Source organism: Myotis myotis, unplaced genomic scaffold, assembly GCF_014108235.1.
Source record: "Myotis myotis isolate mMyoMyo1 unplaced genomic scaffold, mMyoMyo1.p scaffold_m19_p_8, whole genome shotgun sequence".
NCBI lineage: Eukaryota > Metazoa > Chordata > Mammalia > Chiroptera > Vespertilionidae > Myotis > Myotis myotis.
This window is the reverse complement of record NW_023416390.1, coordinates 45,408,180-45,428,521: the sequence shown is the minus strand read 5'-3', so window position 1 is coordinate 45,428,521 and position 20,342 is coordinate 45,408,180. Positions and strand designations below refer to the sequence as shown.

The 20,342-nt window shown below is 39.9% G+C and overlaps 1 protein-coding gene across 7 annotated transcripts in view; it reads left to right on the top strand.

Annotated features, from left to right (window-relative positions):
- The window catches only part of RAPGEF4 (Rap guanine nucleotide exchange factor 4), a 263,351-nt gene that overhangs the window by 79,338 nt on the left and 163,671 nt on the right, over positions 1–20,342 (top strand). For 2 of the 7 annotated variants that reach the window (XM_036319541.1, XM_036319538.1), the window contains exon 1: positions 3,716–3,954. The exons of 4 other annotated variants lie outside the window; for them this stretch is intronic. In XM_036319541.1, coding sequence (XP_036175434.1) covers positions 3,937–3,954 — 18 coding nt within the window. In that variant the 5' untranslated portion in view covers positions 3,716–3,936. Of the gene's footprint in view, positions 1–3,715; positions 3,955–14,808; positions 15,006–20,342 lie in introns of those variants that run through there. One more of the 7 variants, XM_036319540.1, reaches the window with a different exon arrangement.

Here is a 20,342-nt window from a genome sequence, read left to right as displayed (position 1 = left end):
CCCTGTCCTCTCTCAGAAACCTCATCTCAGTCTCTTACCCCAGACTCTGAGACCTTAGGCAGAGGCCAAGTTTACATCTCTAATGCCCATTGATGGTTTCAGGTGTCACATGGGAGAATGGGCCCTGAAGAGCGAGGCACTCAGGAAATAAGGATACACTTCCAACCTGGCTTTTCTACTGTGAAGGCAAGCTCTGCTCTCCATGGAGAGAAAACGACTTCTGCACATCTCACCTCTCATGTGCCTCCTTCTCCTACACCCGTGAATCAGCTGTGCGCTCCCAAGCATGAGATTCAATTACTTTTATTATTAGGCCTGGCCATGATTGTCTTTAATGGTCAGGAAGCTATCCAGCACCTAAAAAACACAATTAAGAAATTCAGCTTCAGTGTGTCCCTGGGATTTTGGGCTGGCAGTAAAGAAGGATTTCCTCTGAGGAGTTCTTCCGAAACATTTGGCATTTGGTACTTGCTCTCCACACTTTATCTCACATATGGAAACCTGAGGCTTTTTCATTTAGTCTATTCAATCTCAAGCATATTGTAAGCAACCTCAAAATGAAAGTACCAGTTTAATGTCTTCTTTGAGGCAGAAAATATTTTATAGCTGATAATACTTGCTTTCTATGTACAACATCCATCAGATATATGAACACTAAGCATGTTCTGATGCTGGTTCGAGCCCTAAATGAATTGATGTCCTTGGGCAACTTACTACATTCTTTAGCAACTTGTCTTCTTATTGGGAAAAAGGAAAGACCATTTCAGTGGTTCCCAAACTTATTTGGCCTACCACCCCCTTTCCAGAAAAAAATATTACTCAGCGCCCCCTGGAAATTAATTTTTTTAAAATTTTAATAGCAATTAAACAGAAAGATATATGTATTAATGTTTCTACCTTTTTTGTAAAATATAGTAAAGAAAGGTGTAAATTAGAAACATTGAAGTTTGAAATTATGAAACTATTTATTGAACTCAGAATAGAAAGGTAATACAAAAAAAGTTAAATGCACCTGTGGCCATCACCGCCCTCCCTGGATCGCTGCAGTGCCCACCAGGGGGTGGTAGCGCCCACTTTGGGAATCACTGGACTATTTTAACCAACCTTACAGATTGATAGAAATACGGATGCGGCACTAGCCGGTTTGGCTCAGTGGATAGAGACGGAAAGATCCCGGGTTTGATTCTGGTCAAGGGCACATGTCTGGGTTGCTGGCTTGATCCCCAGGAGGCAGCTAGTCAATGATTTTCTCTCATCATTGATGTTTCTATCTCTCTCTTCCTCTCCCTTCCTCTCTGAAATCAATAAAAATATATTTAAAAAAATACAGATGCGAATAACATTGGCAAAAAGAAGTCCTCCCGAATCATCAGTGATGGTAGTGACCTTGGGCATTTGCAGTAGGGATCACGTGGAAGTGATTCCAGGCCAGGCTGGAGCTCCTTTGGATTCTGTGGAAACAGGGAGTCCCTGAGCTGTATTATTTATGATTGGGCAGCAAGTGTTTCATAATATGCCCTGGCTAAATACATGGCAGGAGAAGTCATCACCTCCTACACTGTCAGGGAGCCAGGAAGCCACATAGCAACACTTAGTGAGATGGCCTGATAGCTCAGGGAACATCCCTGCGTGTGCTGTTTGGATGATGCCAGCCGGTTTCAAGTGGGCAGGATTAAAATGCAAGCCAAGCCCCTGTTTTTTTTAAATTTAATGTCTGGTGGTTGCCAACCAGGGAGATGGTGACAGAGTATAGCAAACGAATTGCCTAGAGCTATGTTGTCACCTGGACTGAGACGTCCTGACACGAGTTGGCTGGGGATAGCAGCCAGTCCCTCGGTAGCTACCAGGGAATGGATTTGGCAGATGAAAGGGAAATATGAAAATATTCCTCAAACGTGGCCTTTTTAAAAAAAAGCAGACTTAAAAATTATGGTAAAATATATGTAATGTGAAATCGACCATTTAATCATTTTAAGTAAGTAATTCAGTGGCATGGAGCTCATTCATACTGTCTGCAACCATTACCACTATCTAGTAAGCATCGCTCCCCCGCTCCCCTTGTCCAGCCCTGGTGACCACTAATCTGCTTTCCATCTATAAGCAGACTTTTAGGAAGAAGAATGGAAAGCCTGTGGTTGGGAAGTAGGAGATGGTGGGGAGGGGGTAGGGTCTTTTTAAATTTGGGCTCCTGTCTTTTTTTTCCCCCCAACAATATAGCAGCCCCCTTAGAGGAGCATGAAGGTAGACCTGTAACTTTTGACTCCCTTTGCAAAACTTTTAAAGCATCTTTACTGAGGTATATTTTATATGTTATAAAATTTACCCATTTCAAGTATACAATTCAGAGAGTATTTGCAAGGTGGTGCAACTATTGCCACAGTCCAGCTTGAGAGCAGTTTCATCCTCCCAGAAAGATCCCTGCCTGTGTACACAATCCCATTCCACCCACTGCCCCAGGTAACCCTGATCTACTTCCTGTCTCTATACATTTGCCTTTTCTGAGCATTTCCTAGCAGTGTAATCATATGATATGTGGCCTCTGTGTCTGACTCCTTTCACTGAGCAAAATTTTTTTGAAATTCATGCAGAGTGTAGTAATGTCAGTCAATATTTCTTTTTCTTTCTTTCTTTCTTTCTTTCTTTCTTTCTTTCTTTCTTTCTTTCTTTCTTTCTTTCTTTCTATAATTGCCGAATAGTATTCTATTGCCTGGCTATACCACATTTTATCTATCCATTCACCTGCAAATATTTTATGGGTCCAGCACTCTTGCTCTGGACAATTCTACTATTCTGTGCCAACATTTTAGATGTTTCTTATCTGTAAATTCTAGAGGATTGGATTGTCAGATGGCCTCTAAGATTCTTTCTGAAAAAAGTCGCAGGGGCAGAAATGAATTCTTAGGTCATTCACTTATCCAACAATATTTGTTGAGCCCTCACGGTGCACCAAACTCTGTGGATAGGCCAGCACTTGGGATTTCTGCTCTAATGCGGAGACAACGCTCTTTTCACATGGTGCACAGCGCCCCTTCAGGTGGGTCAGGAGTGTAGACATTCTGATGGGACCCATGTTCCACCACAGGCAGCTTCCTTCTCCCCCCACCCCCGGCGTACCCCCTAAACCCCCCGCCTGGACCTTCTCACTGCTCACATGCTCTGTGCTCCTCTCAGGTGCTCCCATTCCATTCTGAGTTTCCCACACATTTTTTTTTTTTTTTTTTTTTTTGGTAATTGCTTGTTTGCATGACTCTCCTATCTCTGGAATGTGAACAACTTGAGGACAGAAATGGTGTCTGTGTATAGGCCCTGAGCATAGTACAGGGTGAGGCATCTTGAAAGTGCCCAAAGGTTTTCTGATGAATGAATGAATGAATGAATTCTGGCAAGTGTCAGGAGCAAATGGAAGAATTAGGGATACCCTGGCTTCAGGCCTCTTGAGTTCTAGACACCGTTGTTCTTCCCTCTGTCGTTACACAGTCAGCAGTGGCATGGTTGCCTTTCCACAGTGAAGGGAGGCACAAGAACAGATGAGAAACTATAGTCCTCTGAAGTTCTCTCTGCTCTTGGAACATGGGCCTGACACAAACTTCTTACCACTGTCATTAGTATTTTAATAGTATCCCTAAGGTCACTCTAAGGGCAGACTATTTAGGGAAACAATATAAAATGGTCTTACGTGGCAGGGTGACCGGCCCAGATGCCAGAGGTAGTGACTTAGAATGGCTTCCCCAGCCCGCCTGCAGGCCCCTCCCTGCCCCATCCTGCCACCACCCGGCTCTGCTCTTAGCTTCCTTCTTGACTCCTGCTCTGGGTCGTCCTGCCTGACCAGAAAGCCAAGAGCGCAGGGGACAGGACGCATCGTGTGTATTCCTGTGTGACTCTGGGCCGAAGATAGAAGAGGGAAGACCCAGGAGGCCAAGCCAGGCGAGGTGCTTCATGTGGAGAAGAAAACAGGTGGTTCTGTGAGGGCTTTACTGCTTGCCAGTGCTGGTGGCTGGGGTCGAAGCAGAGTCCCATTAAACTGACTGGGACAAAACATTAACAAGGGAAGGGACATGGACATGTCTAGTCTCAGAGATTACTTGAAGCTTTTCAAAATGGACTGTAATTATTTTTAAGATTATGTTATTCTGCAGGACTAAATACATATGCGTGATCTACTTTAATAGGACCGTGTCCATCTCAAGACAACTCTGGAGATTTTTATTCCTCCCTGGGTGCCTTTGTTTCCATGGTATTCATTGGGACCGATGGGGTTGGTCCATCTTACACATGTATTTTAGGGGTGATTGGCCATCATGCTACAGTGGAGGTTCTACTATGGATCACTATGTCCCACCACCCCCTACAGGAGGACCCTTAATCCCTGGGTGGGCTACAGTCTGCTGGGTTCTATTTCCTAATGGTTGAGAAAGAATGAGGTGCTAGTTGGAATGAAATTACCTTGGGTTTGGGTTGGTTGATTCTGTTTTTCCTTAACATCTTTACCATTTAAAATATGCTCATGCTTGAGGCACCCCAAATACATTCTATCAATTCTCAATTCACACACAGAGGCACTTTTCTCTGAGCCAACATCCAATGAAAATGCAGTGATACCTGGTCCTAATCTTGTGAATCAAAAGTCAGAGTGTACTTTTTTTCCCTCCTTCTTGACCCTTTGCCTTTTAATTCACACAGAATCTTTTTTGTTGAGTTAGTTTCATTTTTAGTATAGGAATCAAGTTTAATTAAAGCTCACTTGCCATTTAAAATATTAATTTGTTTGAGTTAGCATTCTTAATTACCTTGAGTAAATTGTCCGTAGAGGCTTACACATTTCATATGTTTGTTCAAATTATTGCTGTCATTTGCATACTTTGAAAGACACCACTTTAATGAAACACTGGGGTGGAGGAGTCAGGGCACTTGATACTTTCTGTGGCAAACGCTAAGGAGATGATCTCTCCACCCTAGTCTGTTTGTTCAGCTGGAGATTTTAATCATCCTCCTGAGTTTTCACAAATGATCCGAGTTTTAAAAAGCTTCCGTGTTGGAAAATTATTAGTAATGAAGTGTCTGGGAGGGAGACATGTAAAAAATGTGGGTAGAATTCATGTCCAGCCAAGGGCTGCCCCTTAAGTCCTGCTTTAGCTTCTTATAGTGAATATAGGTATGCCTGTCTTTAACCCCAAGATATATTCCTGCAGATGTGAGGGCATACGTTATGGGATCAGATTTCTAATGCAATTGAGGAACTTAAAATAATTTGTTGGGAGGCTTGTCTGTTTTTAGTGGGAAAATGTGATGTTGAATAAAGGCAGTGATTTTGTTATGTTGAGTGTATTATTGTCATTAATCAGAGTTAGTAAATAACCACCTAGGGGAGAGGATTTTAGAGAACTTATATTGATAAATGGGTAAGAATGATCTCTTTCTTATTTGCATATCAGTTACTATAGGTTTTGCGTATGGGGTTTAGCTCAGAATCTGGGAGTGCTGCGTTGACTCTTCTCTGGGAACTTCGCTGTGTTAGCAGAGAGGAATGAGGGATTTCCTTATGGTTCTGGACAAGTTGCAGGGACAACTTGATTAAATCAGTCTCTGATATGTTGATTTTAAATAATTGCAGAGCTTAATCATTGCTTTACTTCCTAAACTTTATAATCTGATTTATATCCTCCGTATAAAAATATGATGGGACATCACAGAACACATTACATTAATTTAAATATTTCCTATTGCCTATAACCAAAATGTGGAAAACATTCTACCAAGAGCCCTTCATTAGTGTTAGTTATTTACTAAAAGCATCTCTGAATGATGTAGCCAGAAGGCATATCTCAAATAGAAAACATTCTCTGTTTTAAACTAATGGATTATTTGTAGAGGAAGCGTATATGCGTCTTATGGAACACTAGTAATGAAAGTAAATGAATAACAGTCCGTTTTTCATGTTTGCACTTCAATCTGGGACTCTCTGATAAAGGCAGATTGCTCCCTTCCATGTCTGGTCGAGCCTGCATCCTAATGTACTCTCTTTGTTCATGAAGGCACATTCCTGGCCCGGTATCAGTAGGGCATGCCCTCGTAGACTCTCCCTTGTTGTGATAGAAAGGATGCTATTCTGAGGCTCAAGAGACTCGCTGTGGTCGCTTAGTAACCCTGTAACCTTGGACAAGTTGCTTCTCTGTACTTCATTTCCTCACCTGGAAAGTGGTTGTCAGAATTAGACATTTTTTAAGGTCATTCTAATTGAAATTCTATGCCTCTAATGGTAATGAATGACCTCTGATCCATATTCCTCTCCGTGATCTCCATGCAGCAGGCAGGAGGTGGGGAAATCAGTCAGGAGGCGTGAATTAGAATGAAAAAGATAGGCTTGCAGGGGCATCCAGCCCTCTGTCTTGCCAGTGCTCTGGATTCTGATGAGTCAGCACCTGACGAAAGCCTAGACCTGATCTGGGTTTTTGTTTGTTTTGTTTTTTGTTAATCCTCACTCAAGGATATTTTTTCTATTGACTTTTAGAGAGAGTGGGGGGCGGGGGGTGAGGGAGTGGGTAGAAGGGGAGATAGAGCTAGAGATAGAGCTAGAGATAGAGCTAGAGAGATGGAGATAGAGAGATGGAGATGGAGATGATAGAGATAGAGAGATAGAGATGGAGATAGAGAGATAAAGATGGAGCTAGAGCTAGAGCTAGAGCTAGAGCTAGGGATAGAAAAACAGAGGCCAGGAATGGAATGTGCAACCCAGGTATGTGCCCTTGATGGGGAATCGAACCTGTGACCCTTCAGTGCATGTGCCAAAGCTTTAACCATGCAGCCACACCAGCCAGGTCCTGACCTGGGCTTTTAATTCTCCTCCTCACTTATGGTAGGGGAAGGTAGGGAAGCTGCGAATGAGCTTAGAGGCAAAAACACCTGGAACATGCTCTTGATGTCTGAAATAAAACTGTACCTTTGTTTAAAGAACACAAAGGAAGAATTTATTTCATCTTATTTGACTTATAAAAAGACTAAACATTACGACTTTTAAATGTTGATGTACGTTTTGCATTACTAAGGGATTTTTTTCTTTATTTTATTTTTAAACTAGTGGCCCGGTGCATGAAATTCATGCAGGGGTGGGGGGTGTCCCTCAGCCTGGCCTGCACCCTCTCCAATCTGAGACCCCTTGGGGGATGTCTGACTGCCGGTTTAGGCCCGATCCCTGTGGGCATCCCTCTCGCAATCTGGGACTGTTGGCTCCTAACTACTCACCTGCCTGCCTGCCTGATCACCCCTAACCACTCTGCCTGCCAGCCAGCTTGCCCCCAACTGCCCCCCCCGGCCTTCTCACCCCCAACTGCCTCCCCTTGCTGGCCTGATTGCCCCCAACTCCCCCCCAACTGCCTCCCCTTGCTGGCCTGATTGCCCCCAACTGCCCCCACCCCTGCTGGCCTGCTCACTGCCTACTACCCCCCCCCCCCCCCGCTGGCCTGCTTGCCCACTACTGTTCCCCTCCCCCGTGCCAGCCTGCTCGGCCCCAACTGCCCCCCCCCCCACCAGCCTGCTCGGCCCCAACTGTCCCCCCCCCCCCCGCCAGCATGCTTTCCCCAAACTGCCCCTCCTACTGGCCTGATCAGGCCCAATTGCCCCCCACTCCCGGTCTGCTCACCCACAACTGCCCCCCCTGGCTGGCCTGCTTGCCACCAACTGGCTCCCCCTGCTGGCCTGCCCACCCCCTACTGCTCTCCCCCCCCGCCAACCTGATTACCCTCAACTGCCCCCCCTGCCGGCCTGCTCACCCCCAACTACCCCCCTGCCAGCCTGCTTGCCCCCAACTGGCCCCCCCTGCTGGCCTGCTTGCCCCCAACTTCCCCCACCATTGGCCTGATCACCTCCAACTGCCCTCCCCTCCTGGCCTGATCAACCCTAGCTCCATTCCTGGGTTGCTAGGGCGACCCAGGACGCCAAGCCTTCCCACCCGCTCTCCCGCTCTCCAGCCAGGCTTGGCTTCCTCGGTCCCTGTGGCAACCCAGGAAGCCAAACCTTCTTGCCTGCTCTCTGGCTGGCTCCATGGCTCCAGTCAGCACCACCATCTTTGTTGCATCAATTTGCATATTCCCTCCTTATTGGCTGTGGGCGCTGTCATCTTTATTGCAAAGTGACAGTTAATTTGCATATTACTCTTTTATTAGATAGGATTGCAATGTAAAAACGTTAATAAATATTATCAGAAATTCAAACTGTATGCAAAAAATATTAAGAAAAAAAGGAAGTTCTTTCCACTACCACTATCTGGGGCTATCTGCTATTAACACTTTTATATGTATATTTCCATACATGTTTCTATGCACATATCAATGTAATTATCATATATGCATATCTTTTTTGCCCTAAAAATTACATTATACTGTAAATACAATTATGCCAATGTTTGTTTTTTTAAAAAACCTAAATGTCTTTCATGGCTACTCTGTTATGAGATCATAGCAAGGTATGAGTCCATTAAAAACAGCAACTAGGTTTGCTTGTATAACTGTATAAACATGTTAGATCATATATACAGCAGGGACTCTGTAGACAGTGTCACATTAACACACTTCACCCACACACTTCGTTGTTCTGTTTTAGGAATGGCAGTGAGAACTGGCCATTCCCTAGGCTCCGCAGTGTTGCCTGCCCTGAACTCTTTCAGAACGTGGACCTCAGAATGAAGATAATCTTATTCCTAAAGGCAGCCTTTATTAGCTATCCTAACTAATAAATCTATACTTATTGTCAATAAACTACATACCACTTTGAATATTTTATATTTAGATTTTTAAAAAATTTACTTAATGCTTATAGAGTGCTTACTGTGTGTCAGACAGAGTTCTACATACATTTTAAATCTGAAGTCATTTGATACTTATAACAACTGTATGAGTTAGGTAATATTATTATTCCATTTTAGATTCCTTATGTGTTTTTTTCTGTATGAATAATAATGTCATCTGCAAATAATGGGAGTCTTATTTCTTTCTTTATAATCTTTATGCCTTTTATTTATTTTTCCTGCCTTATTGTACTGGTTAGGACCGTTAGCACAGGATGAATAGAAGTGAGAGTGAACATCCTTTCCTTGTTAGGATTTTAGAGGAAGAGCATTCAATATGTAACTATTAAATATTATTTTAAATGAAGATTGATGAAATCTCCTACTTTTAATTTGCTGAGAGTTTTATTTAATCATGAATTGGTGTTGAATTTTGTCAGATGCTTTTTCTGAGTGTTTTAAAAATCTACATGGTTTTCCTTTTATTCTGGTAATATAGCAAAATTTAATGATTCATTTTTGAGTGTTAAAACTGCGGTATATTCCAGAGATAAACTCTACTTGCTCATGATATTAAAAGGATGAGTCTCCTCTTTATATATTGGATTTTATTTTATAATATTTGTTGAGGATTTTTGTGTTGATATTCATAGATATTGAGGTATAATTTTCTTTTTTTATAGTATCTTTGTCAGATTTTGGTATCAGGGTTGTGTTGGCCTCATAAAATGAGTTGGAGAGTGTTCCACCTGTTTCTGAAATTGTTTGTGTGGGGATTGATATTGTTTCTTCCTTAAATGTTTGATAGAAACCATTTGTGCCGGAGTTTTCTTTATGGGAAGGATTTTGATAATATATTCAATGACTTTAATAGATATTGAGCTATTAAGATCTTTAATTTCATCTTTTATCAGTTTTGGTAAATTCTATTTTTGAAGAAATGTGTCTATTATAGTTACTTATTATTGTTTCAGTGTATTAGGATCTCTAGAGATATCTTATTTTCCATTCCTGATACTGGTAATTTATATTCCCTCTTTTTATTTTTTTATCAGTTTATCTAGGAATTTATCCATTTTGTTGATTGTTCAAATAACCAACATTTGGTTTTCTTAATTTTTACTATTGTTTTCCTGTTTTCTATTTCATTGATCTCTGCTCTTTTAAAAAATTAATATTTCCTTTCTTCTACCCATTTTATATTTAATTGCTCTTTTTTTATAACTTATTAGGTGGAAAATTTGGTTATTACCTTTATTCTTTTCTACTATAAGCATTGAAAGGTATAAATTTCCCTCTAAGACCTGTTTTAACTGTGTCATACGCATTTTGATATGTTGTGTTTTATTTTATTTATTTCACAATTCTTTTTTGAAATTTTAGCAGAGCTTGTGGGTTTTTTTGAAGTGTTTTTATTAATTTTTAGAGAGGGAGGAAGGGATAGGGTTAGAGAGATAGAAAAATCGATGAGATAGAAACATCATTGTTTGACTGCCTCCTGCACCTCTCGACCACCCACACTGGGGATCGAGCCTACAACCTGGGTGTGTGCCCTGATGGGGAATTGAACTGTGACGTCTTGGTTCATGGGTCGAGGCTCAATCACTGAGCCACACCGACTGGGCTACTTCACAATATTCTTATGTTTTTATGTGATTTATTTTTTGGCCTATGAGTTCCTTAGAAGTGTGTTGTCAGTTTCCAAATATTTGTGATTTTCTAGTATCTTATTGTTATTATTTTTAGTTTAATTGAATTATGATCAGAAACATAACTTGTAGGATTTCAGTCTCTTGAAATTTATTGAGGCTTGTATATAGCACAACAGATTGTCTGTCTTGGTAAATGTACCAGGTACACTTAAAAATAATGAGAATTCTGCAGTTACTGGGGGCAGTGTTCTATAAACTTATAGTCAATTAAGTCAACTAGTTGATGGTGATGCTCAGGTCTTCTATGTCTTCATTTTTTTTTTGCTTATTCTCTCAATTATTGAAAGAACAGAGAAGCTCTCCAACTATGATTGTGGGTTTGTCTATTTATTCAATAATTCTGTCACGTTTTGCTTCAAAATGTTCTACTATCAGGCACATTAGCATTTATTATTTTATTTTTTCAGATAAATTGCCTCTCTTATCATTATAAAACATCTCTCTTTATGTCTGGTAATACTCTTTCTTTGCCTTGAAATCTAGTACATTCGATATTAATATAGCCATTTTGGCTTTTGTTCCTTTTTTAGTGACTTTTCCCTCCTCTTCAGGTTGGATAGATTACATTGTTCTATCTTTAAGTTCACTCATACTCCTCCCTGTCTCAATCTGTTAGGTTCATCCAGTGAATTTTTTTTCATATATTATAATTTTTACTTTTAGAATTTCAAGTTGGTTCTTTTTTATAGTTCCCCTTTCTCTGCTCAGATTTCTTTTATATCCTTTAGCACAGTTATAATAGCTAGTTTAAAATCTTTGTCTGCTAATTATAATATTTGTATCATCTCAGAGTTGTTTTCTATGAATTACTTTTTCTTTAGAGGCTGGGTTACATTTTTTATTTCTTTGTATATCTAGTAATTTTGGAATGAACCTCAGACATTGTCAGTCATATGTTACAGAGATTTTGAATTCTGTCATATACCTTTGAAGAGTATTGATTTTCTCCTTTAGCAGGTGGTTAACTTGGCAGAAGTTAAATTCCAATTTTGTCTTCCCTGTGACAGATAGCAGCAGAAGTATCTTTTTATTTTTATTTTTTTTTTGCTTTACCTGGCTGCTTGTAGTCTATTCTATTTATGTACTATAATATTGGAATCGGTTAGAGATTTGATCAGATTTTGAAGTGGGTATTTTTCCTCTGAGGTTTCCACCCTCATTTTCTAGTTGTTATCATTTCTTTAATCCTCTCCTCTGATTCCTCAACCAGTAAGATAACAAGTTTCTATCGGAGGTCTAGCAACACTGTGGAACTGACTGATGGGCCTACCCTTAGGTAAGAAGCTGTACAAAAATGGGTAATTTATCACCCGCAAGTATGGCTCAGTGATTGAACCTTGACCCATGAACCAAGAGGACAGTGGTTTCATCTCCAGTAGGCCACATGTCCAGGTTACAGGCTCGATTCCCAGCAGGGGGCATGCAGGAGGCAGCTGATTGATGACATTTCTCTCATTGACGTTTCTATATCTCTATCCCTCTCCTTCCTCTCTCTCTAAAAATCAATAAAACATATTTTTTTAAAATGAGTAATTTATCAAGAGCCATTCTTCCAAGAATCAACCCCCTGTTAATTGATGCCTGTTTTTGATCACTCTCCAATTTCTTCAGATAGTTGTGTGTTTTTTTCCCTTTAATATTTTATCCAGAGTTTATGATTATCTGTGAGACAAGTTGGTCTAATGTGAGTTACTTTTATGACCTGAAGCAGAACTATATTAGCCCACTTTACAGATGAATTACACACACACACACACACACACACACACACACACACACTACAGTAAGATACACACTATGATTTGAGTATAGGCAGTTTGGTTCCAGATCCTTAGGGTTTCATCCAAGAGGAGGATTTAATGGTAAACATTTTCAAGAAAATGGCAAGAAGTATGAGAAATACTGTGGGACTAATGGGACCATAAGGTGTCAATTCCTTATGTACTGGACCAGTCTCAAGATCTCATTACTCAGTAGATATTTCATATGTCTTTGGGTGTTTATGTTATGTTATATACAAGTTTATATATAGGTTGCATGAAAGGATTCTGTTGTTTTTGGTTAATTGCAAGGTAGATCTTTAGTTATGAAAACGTCCATATTTTCAGGGTTCTGTGTTATTGGGCTCTTTGGGCCATCTTATTTAGAAACTAGTGAAATTTGTGATGTGGTTCTTTTACTGATTAAAAGAAAGAGAAATTTTTGAAGAAGAGTAATATACAGTACTCTAATGAATGCATAGGAGTTATTTATTGAAGAAACACAACCATAGTTATGAGATAGTTGACTTTAAGAAATGTAAGTCTGAGATTAATTTAGCTGATATAAGCAATAGACCTTAGGAGCATAACAATAAGACCAAGCTTCAGCAGTACTTGCTTCAGAGTTTTTGCTCTTTCTTGAATGTTTTCCTTTGTCTCCTGTAGCTTATGTCAGTTTCAGTTAACATTCATCAAATGATAAGTTTCATCTTATTCTTCTTTTTGATTTTATCTTAACTTTGTATTTTTGAGTCTGGCTTGCTTCATACTGATTTTGTCATAGTTCATAAGCTTATTTGTAAAGTAGTGAAATCTCTTTATGTATGTTACTTTCAAACTAAAGGAAAAGGCCTATCTATGTATTTGCTTTTGGAATTCTCTCAGTATCCGACACGAGTGCTCGGATACCATACTTGAGCTGACTGGCCAGTAAGGAGCAGGGGTTCAACACTTGATTGATTGATGGCTCTGAATCCCAGCCAGTCAGTTCTGGGAAGGAGGGGTTATCTTCCGAGTGAAATAAAGCTGAGTCCTTGAAGGCCATGATAAAGATTTTGGCTTTCATCCTAAGAATAACGGGAAGCTATGTAGAGTTTTAAGCAGCTGAGTTACCTACTCAGATTTAAAATTTTAAAATAATTACTCTGGATGTTTGTGGAGCAGTTTAATATAACCAAGTTCTATAGTATATAAATTAACATACTAAATGTTTAAAGTTTAACCCAGGGATACAATATAGGAGAACTAATACCCCGGATAGTCTTCAATCAGCCCTTCTGAATATTATTTCTCATGACTACAAGTTTGAAAAAAATTGAGAAGCTGAACTTTAGTTTGACATTGATTTTTTAAATCTGGTCAAGGTCCTGGAATGTGAGTATTTTGTATTCCTGACAAGAGAAATTTTATTTTTACAATGAAACCTTGAAACAATGCAAATAGCAAAGAATTAGAAAATTGGATATTGTGAAACTACTAAATATGGCATCTATATTTTATGCCTGTATGGAAATGGATATGTCATACTTTGTTAATTTTCAAAAGCAAAATTAAAATGCAGTATACATATTTAAAATTATGAAAAAATGATATTTCTCTTAACAAAAGTACCCCAAAATAGAGATGAAACTGTTATACTTTATTACTCTCCAAATTCTGTTGCTTAACAGCTGTTAAAAAGTTCTTTTGTTTAAAGTGAGAAAAAACCCCTAATTTATTTCAGTAGTCTGGAAATTTGAGTTAAAAGTATTGAGATACTACTAAGACAGCAACATTTTTAAGAAATTACAAACTTTCATATGAAAATATACTGATATGTTTCCTCTTCCCAAACATTTGTGGAGATGGAGAAAAATTTAAATGTATCTTAAAGAAATGAATTGACAACTCCTGAATTAAATATATCCCTTTCTTCCCCCTTTGGATTCCGTTTGTTGATATAAGGTTACAAGGTTAATAATGATTTGTTGGATTGATTCTCCCCAATTTTTATAGGAATAGGATTTTATGCTTCTTGTGTACAACTTAGTAAATCACAGCACACATACTCCTCATTAAAATAAGCATTTGAACTTGCATAGATAAAATAAACCTGGGTAAAAAAAAAAAAAAGGAAGATATTTCTTAGGAAAAAAAAGCCACCGAAAGGTGCACTGTACTCTGGGCACTAAGTGGAATATCAGGTTGCTCTGTTTTTGTAAATAGTGTCAATCCTGTATTCTGGGCTGAAAAACTGGCAAGTGACAGCTCTCTCTAGTATTTCCCAAGGCCATCTGTACCATTTTAGAGAATAAATCATAAATAGACCTTTGAACTGAGGCCGTCTCGCTGGACCTATCTTTTTACGACTAACTTCCAGTCTCAATGGGATATTGAGGGGAGGCTCCCTAGAATAAACAGTGGAATCCTTGTCTGGGAATGACTGCCTGGCGATTGTTTCATGGAAAACAGGGAGGGGTGGGGGACAACAACCCTGCTCTGTTCACTGGCTCTTTAATTTAGATCACCAATGATAAAGCCGGGGCTACGGCTAGAGAAAGGTAGGATGCATACGCAGAAACATTAGTGCTAATATGCTGCAGGAAGACCAGATAAATCAGCCCAGCTCTCATACATCACTGAGGGAGCAGCTGATTGCAACTTGACCATGTGCCTGAGTAGTCCCATCAGTGAGAAGAGCAGAGCGTGGATGAAAATACCCTAGGATGTACCTTTGGGGCTCCTGCCGCTCTGGACCAGGGAGAAGTGTCTGGTGTAAGTTTCAGCTGGTTTTATTCACATGTTTCCCAGTGTGTTTCCACACAGGGAGCTTGTTTCTCTTTCTGTGTTTTCAATGGAAGCTTCAAGCATGTTTATTTACAGTCGTGGGCTTCATTTTGTATAAATGGCATACCAACCTAATAAAAGTTCTCTGCCAGAGGACAGGGTAGCCGAGTGTTTATCCAGGGGGGCAATGTGGGAAAGTGATGGTGATCATTAATGTCTACAGGACTGCCTGTGGGTGAGTTTTGTTTTTCTGTGTTGTTGTTGTTGTTTTGTTATGTGGGGAGGTGAGGGTTAGAGGGGTAGATTTTAAAGTAAAAACTCAGTTCTCTTGCCATTCATTTAGAAAAGCATGTTGGTACCCCAGTCTTTCACTCCTCCTTGTGGTCTTTTGTTTTGAAAAACTGTGTTTGAATATGTAAGCCAGACTGCTCGAAACACATTATATTTTACGACTGGGATGTTTGTATTGTTTCATATCTGTTATTAGACAAAATAATCATAGAGGATGTTTTCTATGGGCCTTTTTATATTCCAAAATTAAGTACAGATGGTAATTTCCAGCAGTTTTAAAAATTTGTCAATTATTTAATTTAGCATCACTTAAGCATCTGCACAGGGAGAAAGCTGAGACGGTACAAAAACTGAATAAGCATTGATTGCTCGTCTGAATTACATCTTTAAAGTTTTTGCCTGAAATCTCTGATTTCACAGTTTATTTTTACCAAATTAGATTATCACATTTCATTATCGAGACTGAATGGGTGGCACTCTCTCAGAGATCCTACATCTCCGTCAGAGCAGCGAGCAGAGCGCCTGCTGATTGTTACTCTGAGGGAATTCTCATGCAGGCTCACCTAGAAGATTGCGTAAATAATGCATGGGCAAGAGCAAGGCAAGATGGAATTTATGGCCCAGACGCTGAGTTCAGGCTTTTGTTCAAAGGAGAACCTACATATGTGTGAGCATATAACATGCTCCGAGGCTCCAGGGGAAGGGCGTAACTGAATGATATTAGTGGCCACACGGTGCTGTCCACGTTATTTCCAAACAAGTCATAAAACAGCCCATGGAGCCTATAATGTGGTTGAGGGAGGGAGGGGGAGAGGGGAAACATGAAGTGTGCATTGCAAACAGAATCCCCTGAATGAGAATTCCATCAAACAGACACAGGAAGTGAATGCTCTCCCAGGAGCAGGTGGCCCCAGAGAGAGTGGATGTTTGGCTGGAGCAAAGCAGCATGGCAGACTTGGTAGAAGAGGATAAACCTTGACCGAACAGCAGCGTCCTATATGCTATGTCTTCATCTTGTCCTAATTAGAGGATGATGTCTGCTGAATCCTAATCTCTTTAATTGTTGATAGAGCAGGCATGCGATTTGCTATAAATATACATGAGCATTCATTTCTGAAATAATGGCTGTTGCCAAATATGTTCGACCGACAGGGGTGCTGGACTAGGGAAGGCTGTGCTGAATAGTTGAGTTTTGGAGGTAATGGACCAGTTGAGAATCATTGCACAGCTGGGCCAGCAGCTGCACCCAGTGCTCTGTCAAGTTTGGCCTCTAATTTCCTTGAACTTGTCCTTGTTTGCCAAAATGATGAACGTAGCAAGAACTTGTTTCAAATGAGCCCATTGCCAGCAAAAATAGACCCTTTCCAAGGAGTTTTTGTCGAGGTATTTAGTCAACAGCAGCAGTGGCCAAATGAGGTATTGATTAGGCAATGGGAAGTTTGAATAATCATAAAAATAAAAAACCAAAGACAAAGTTGGAGAATGAGGTAAGCTGGCAGGAGACCAGAGTACATTAAAAGGCTGCATTGGGTCATCACTGCCCCGACTAAAGGACATATGGAAAAATCCCATAATAATACCAGCAACAATCATCTTGTAGATAGCAAAAAGTAAATAGGACTGTGGGTTGGAAGGCAGCCCAGTAATCTGAACATCTTTTTTTTCCTAACGTGTATTGTTCTGATAGTCTTTGGGACTGGGTCAGGAGGAAGTGTCAGAGAGAGCGTTTTATATTAAGAAGCATCTCATGACTAAACAGTGCAATTAGTGGTAAGCCAGGATGAGAAAGTAGCAAGGACCCTCCTTTCATTCCCTGGTCCAGGCTTGAGCAAGTCTTTATGTAGCACATGCTATGTTCTATGTTCTATCTATATCCATGTTCTAACCAACTAGATTATAAATTCTTTGAGAGAAGACTCTTGGATTTACACTTCTCTTGTATAAATCCATCTCTTGAAAAAGCATTAGCCTTAATAATTGAAAGTCTATCTAGTTCCTTGATTTTAAAGAGATTAAATATCAAATCTGTTTTATGCAAGTGCTTTATTTATTTATTTATTTACAACACAGATGACTATTCCCTTTTCAGGAGCAGTGATGCAAACACTTCAAAGTTAGGTGATTCTGGACAAAATACATAACCTGTGGGAGAGCCAGTGTCCTTGTGTGTGAAATGAAGAAAGTAACCTCATTATGTAGAATTGTGAGAATTAAAGGAGTGGTACCTAAATGCATAGGAGGTGCTTCCTGCACTCGTAGGAGATAAGGGGGATAATTTACCCTGTGGATTGAGTGTGTAGAGGGGCCTTGGGAGTGGGAGCAGGGAGAGGATGAGCAGGGGTGTTGTCTAGGAGAAGATAACAGAACCTTCGATGAGAATATGACCTGAGATAGGATGGTGCCAGTGGGAACACGGAGAAAGGGATGGATCCAAAATATGTTTTAAAGGGAAAATTGAAAGAATGTGGCAGCTGATTATATTAAAATAGGGTGAAGAAGAAGAAAGATTATAAAGGATAAATAGTCATGGTGCTGAGGGAGAAGATGATGGGTTTGTGATAATAGAAGGTATGATTTGTGTGCCGGGGCTTGTGTGTGTGTTCTCCAAAACCCCAAAAGCTAACATAATATAGTTATGTTCAGGGACTTACAAACTAAGAAAGCATAAGAAGAGAGAAGAGGAAATTGGAGTGCCTCGTTAACTTATGTAAAGGGAAAGAAAATAAATCAATAATAAACCAATAATATAAGACTTGTTGACAATAGAGTGAGAATTCAAAGGAATTGCTTAAAATAGCAAATCTATGTTTGGAGTTTTTCCCAGACAAGACCCATAATCATCAAATAATAAGGCTCTTCTGCAATCTTGGAGCCTATTTAAGTTTTCCTGAGTTAAAAAAAAATACCACTGAGGGATACAAATAGTGTCAGGGTTGGGAAGAAAAAGAGCATGAGGAACAGAAATTCTCAAAATAGCTTTGTTTTAAAGAGGAGATGGGAGCCAAAAGATGACTGCTTGACGGTTATTATGACTTGTCAGAAAGTTTGGCGGCTATTATTCCTTAAATAACTTACTGGGGTTTTTCAGGAAATTCAAGCAGGAATCAAAACTAGATCAAACTTCCAACTGGCAAATGGGTTGTTATCCAGAAGCTCATTTACGAATCCTTTATAGGAACCAAGTTGTAAATATATTTTTGAAAGTCTACTCAACTCATTCTAGAGTAGAAGTCATGTACATTTGCAATAAAAAATTAATAGCAAAAGGACTTTCTGTGTTAATAATTAAAATATAAGCAATCACCACAAGAATGGAAAGTGTTTTGAATTCTAGTGCTTGGGGAAATACTGATTAATTATAAGATGGTGTTGTCTATAGCAGTTTTAAAATTTGCATCTACTTTCACTGACTTGACAAGACTTTGCATTTTTAAATTTTGAAGTGTAAGGATTTCCTTGTTCTTATTTCAGGCATATTGCGAATTTTAATTTTGCCTGTAATGAAAGCTGCCATGACCAGGACTATTTTCACAGATTGGAAAGCAAAGGGAATGAGAATGAGGGGGAAAGTGGGAGAGAGAGATACCTAAGGTAGATAGGGCAAAAGTCAAACGAGAGAAAAAAGAGCAGGTTTCAAGGATGAGAGAAACATATAGCATGAAGGGAAATAAGAGTTCTGAACATTAAAGACAGGAATACATAAGAAGGGGCATTGCTCTTGAGGAATAAGAAATAATAGAGGATATTGGGCCTAATAACTCCTTGGATCGGCCACCAGGAGGTGCTTAGTCAGAGAAGTTGATTCTTGAGTAGCTGATGCCACTCACGTGACTGGCAGACCTAGGCAACCCCCTAAGAACATTTGGTCCTCTTATTTTCCTCTTTTAGCCCTCTGTTATCTTCATTTCCTTCCCTATAGAGTTTGGATACCATGGCCTGTCATTTCAACCACCCTCTTACCAAGACTTTCAGTTCTCCCATTCATCCATTTAATAAAGAGTTATTGAGAGATTTCTATTTGTCAGGCATGGTCATTTTATTTTATTTTATTTATTTATTTATTTATTTTTAAATATATTTTATTGATTCTTCACAGAGAAGAAGGGAGAGAGACAGAGAGCCAGAAACATCGATGAGAGAGAAACATCGATCAGCTGCCTCCTGCACGTCTCCCACTGGGGATGTGCACGCAACCCAAGTACATGCCCCTGACCGGAATCGAACCCGGGACCTCTCAGTCCACAGGCCAACACTCTATCCACTGAGCCAAACCGGTCCCGGCGGCATGGTCATTTTAGATACTTAGAAATGAACAAAGCAGACCTATGTCTGCCCTTGGCACTTACCAGGCCAGACACCAACTCTTAATCAATCCAATCCTGTGCTTTCTCCCGCCTTCAACTAGACAGCTAAGCACTGCTAGAGAACATGGTACCACTGTCCAGGTTGATGATGTGATAAATTTATGACCTCCAGTCTCAGTTATACTCCTCAATATAGCTCAGCAATCCTTAGGTGCTCTCCTAATACAGTTCTGCCACTATCCCCAAAACAAATCTTTGACCACTCCTCCACCCGCCTCCCCACCTCTTACCATGCCAAGATTTCAATTTTCTGCCAGAAATCTATTAACCTCATAACCTGAATACAGTCGTATGCCTTGAGGGCAAGTCAACACAGTGAAAATCAAATCTGACTTCAGAAACCTTTACTGAACGTTTTTTGAGGGGTCAACCAAGACCAAGAGGGGAACTAATCTCAGAACACGTAGTGATTTGGGTAAAAAAAAAAATACATATATTGCTTACTTAAAATCCCTAAAACCATTTTTGTTGATGCATATAGAATATATTTGAACTTCCATGAGAAAAAGAAAGTGGAATGTGTTTCATGTATTCAAATCGTGTCAGACCTAAATTAAATCAAATTTTAACTATTAATCAATGACAGAGAAACTAGAGGAGGTGTGACATGCTTTAGTTGTTGAGCCCTTCTCACCCAGGCATGCAATTGCATTTTGAACAGATTGGAACC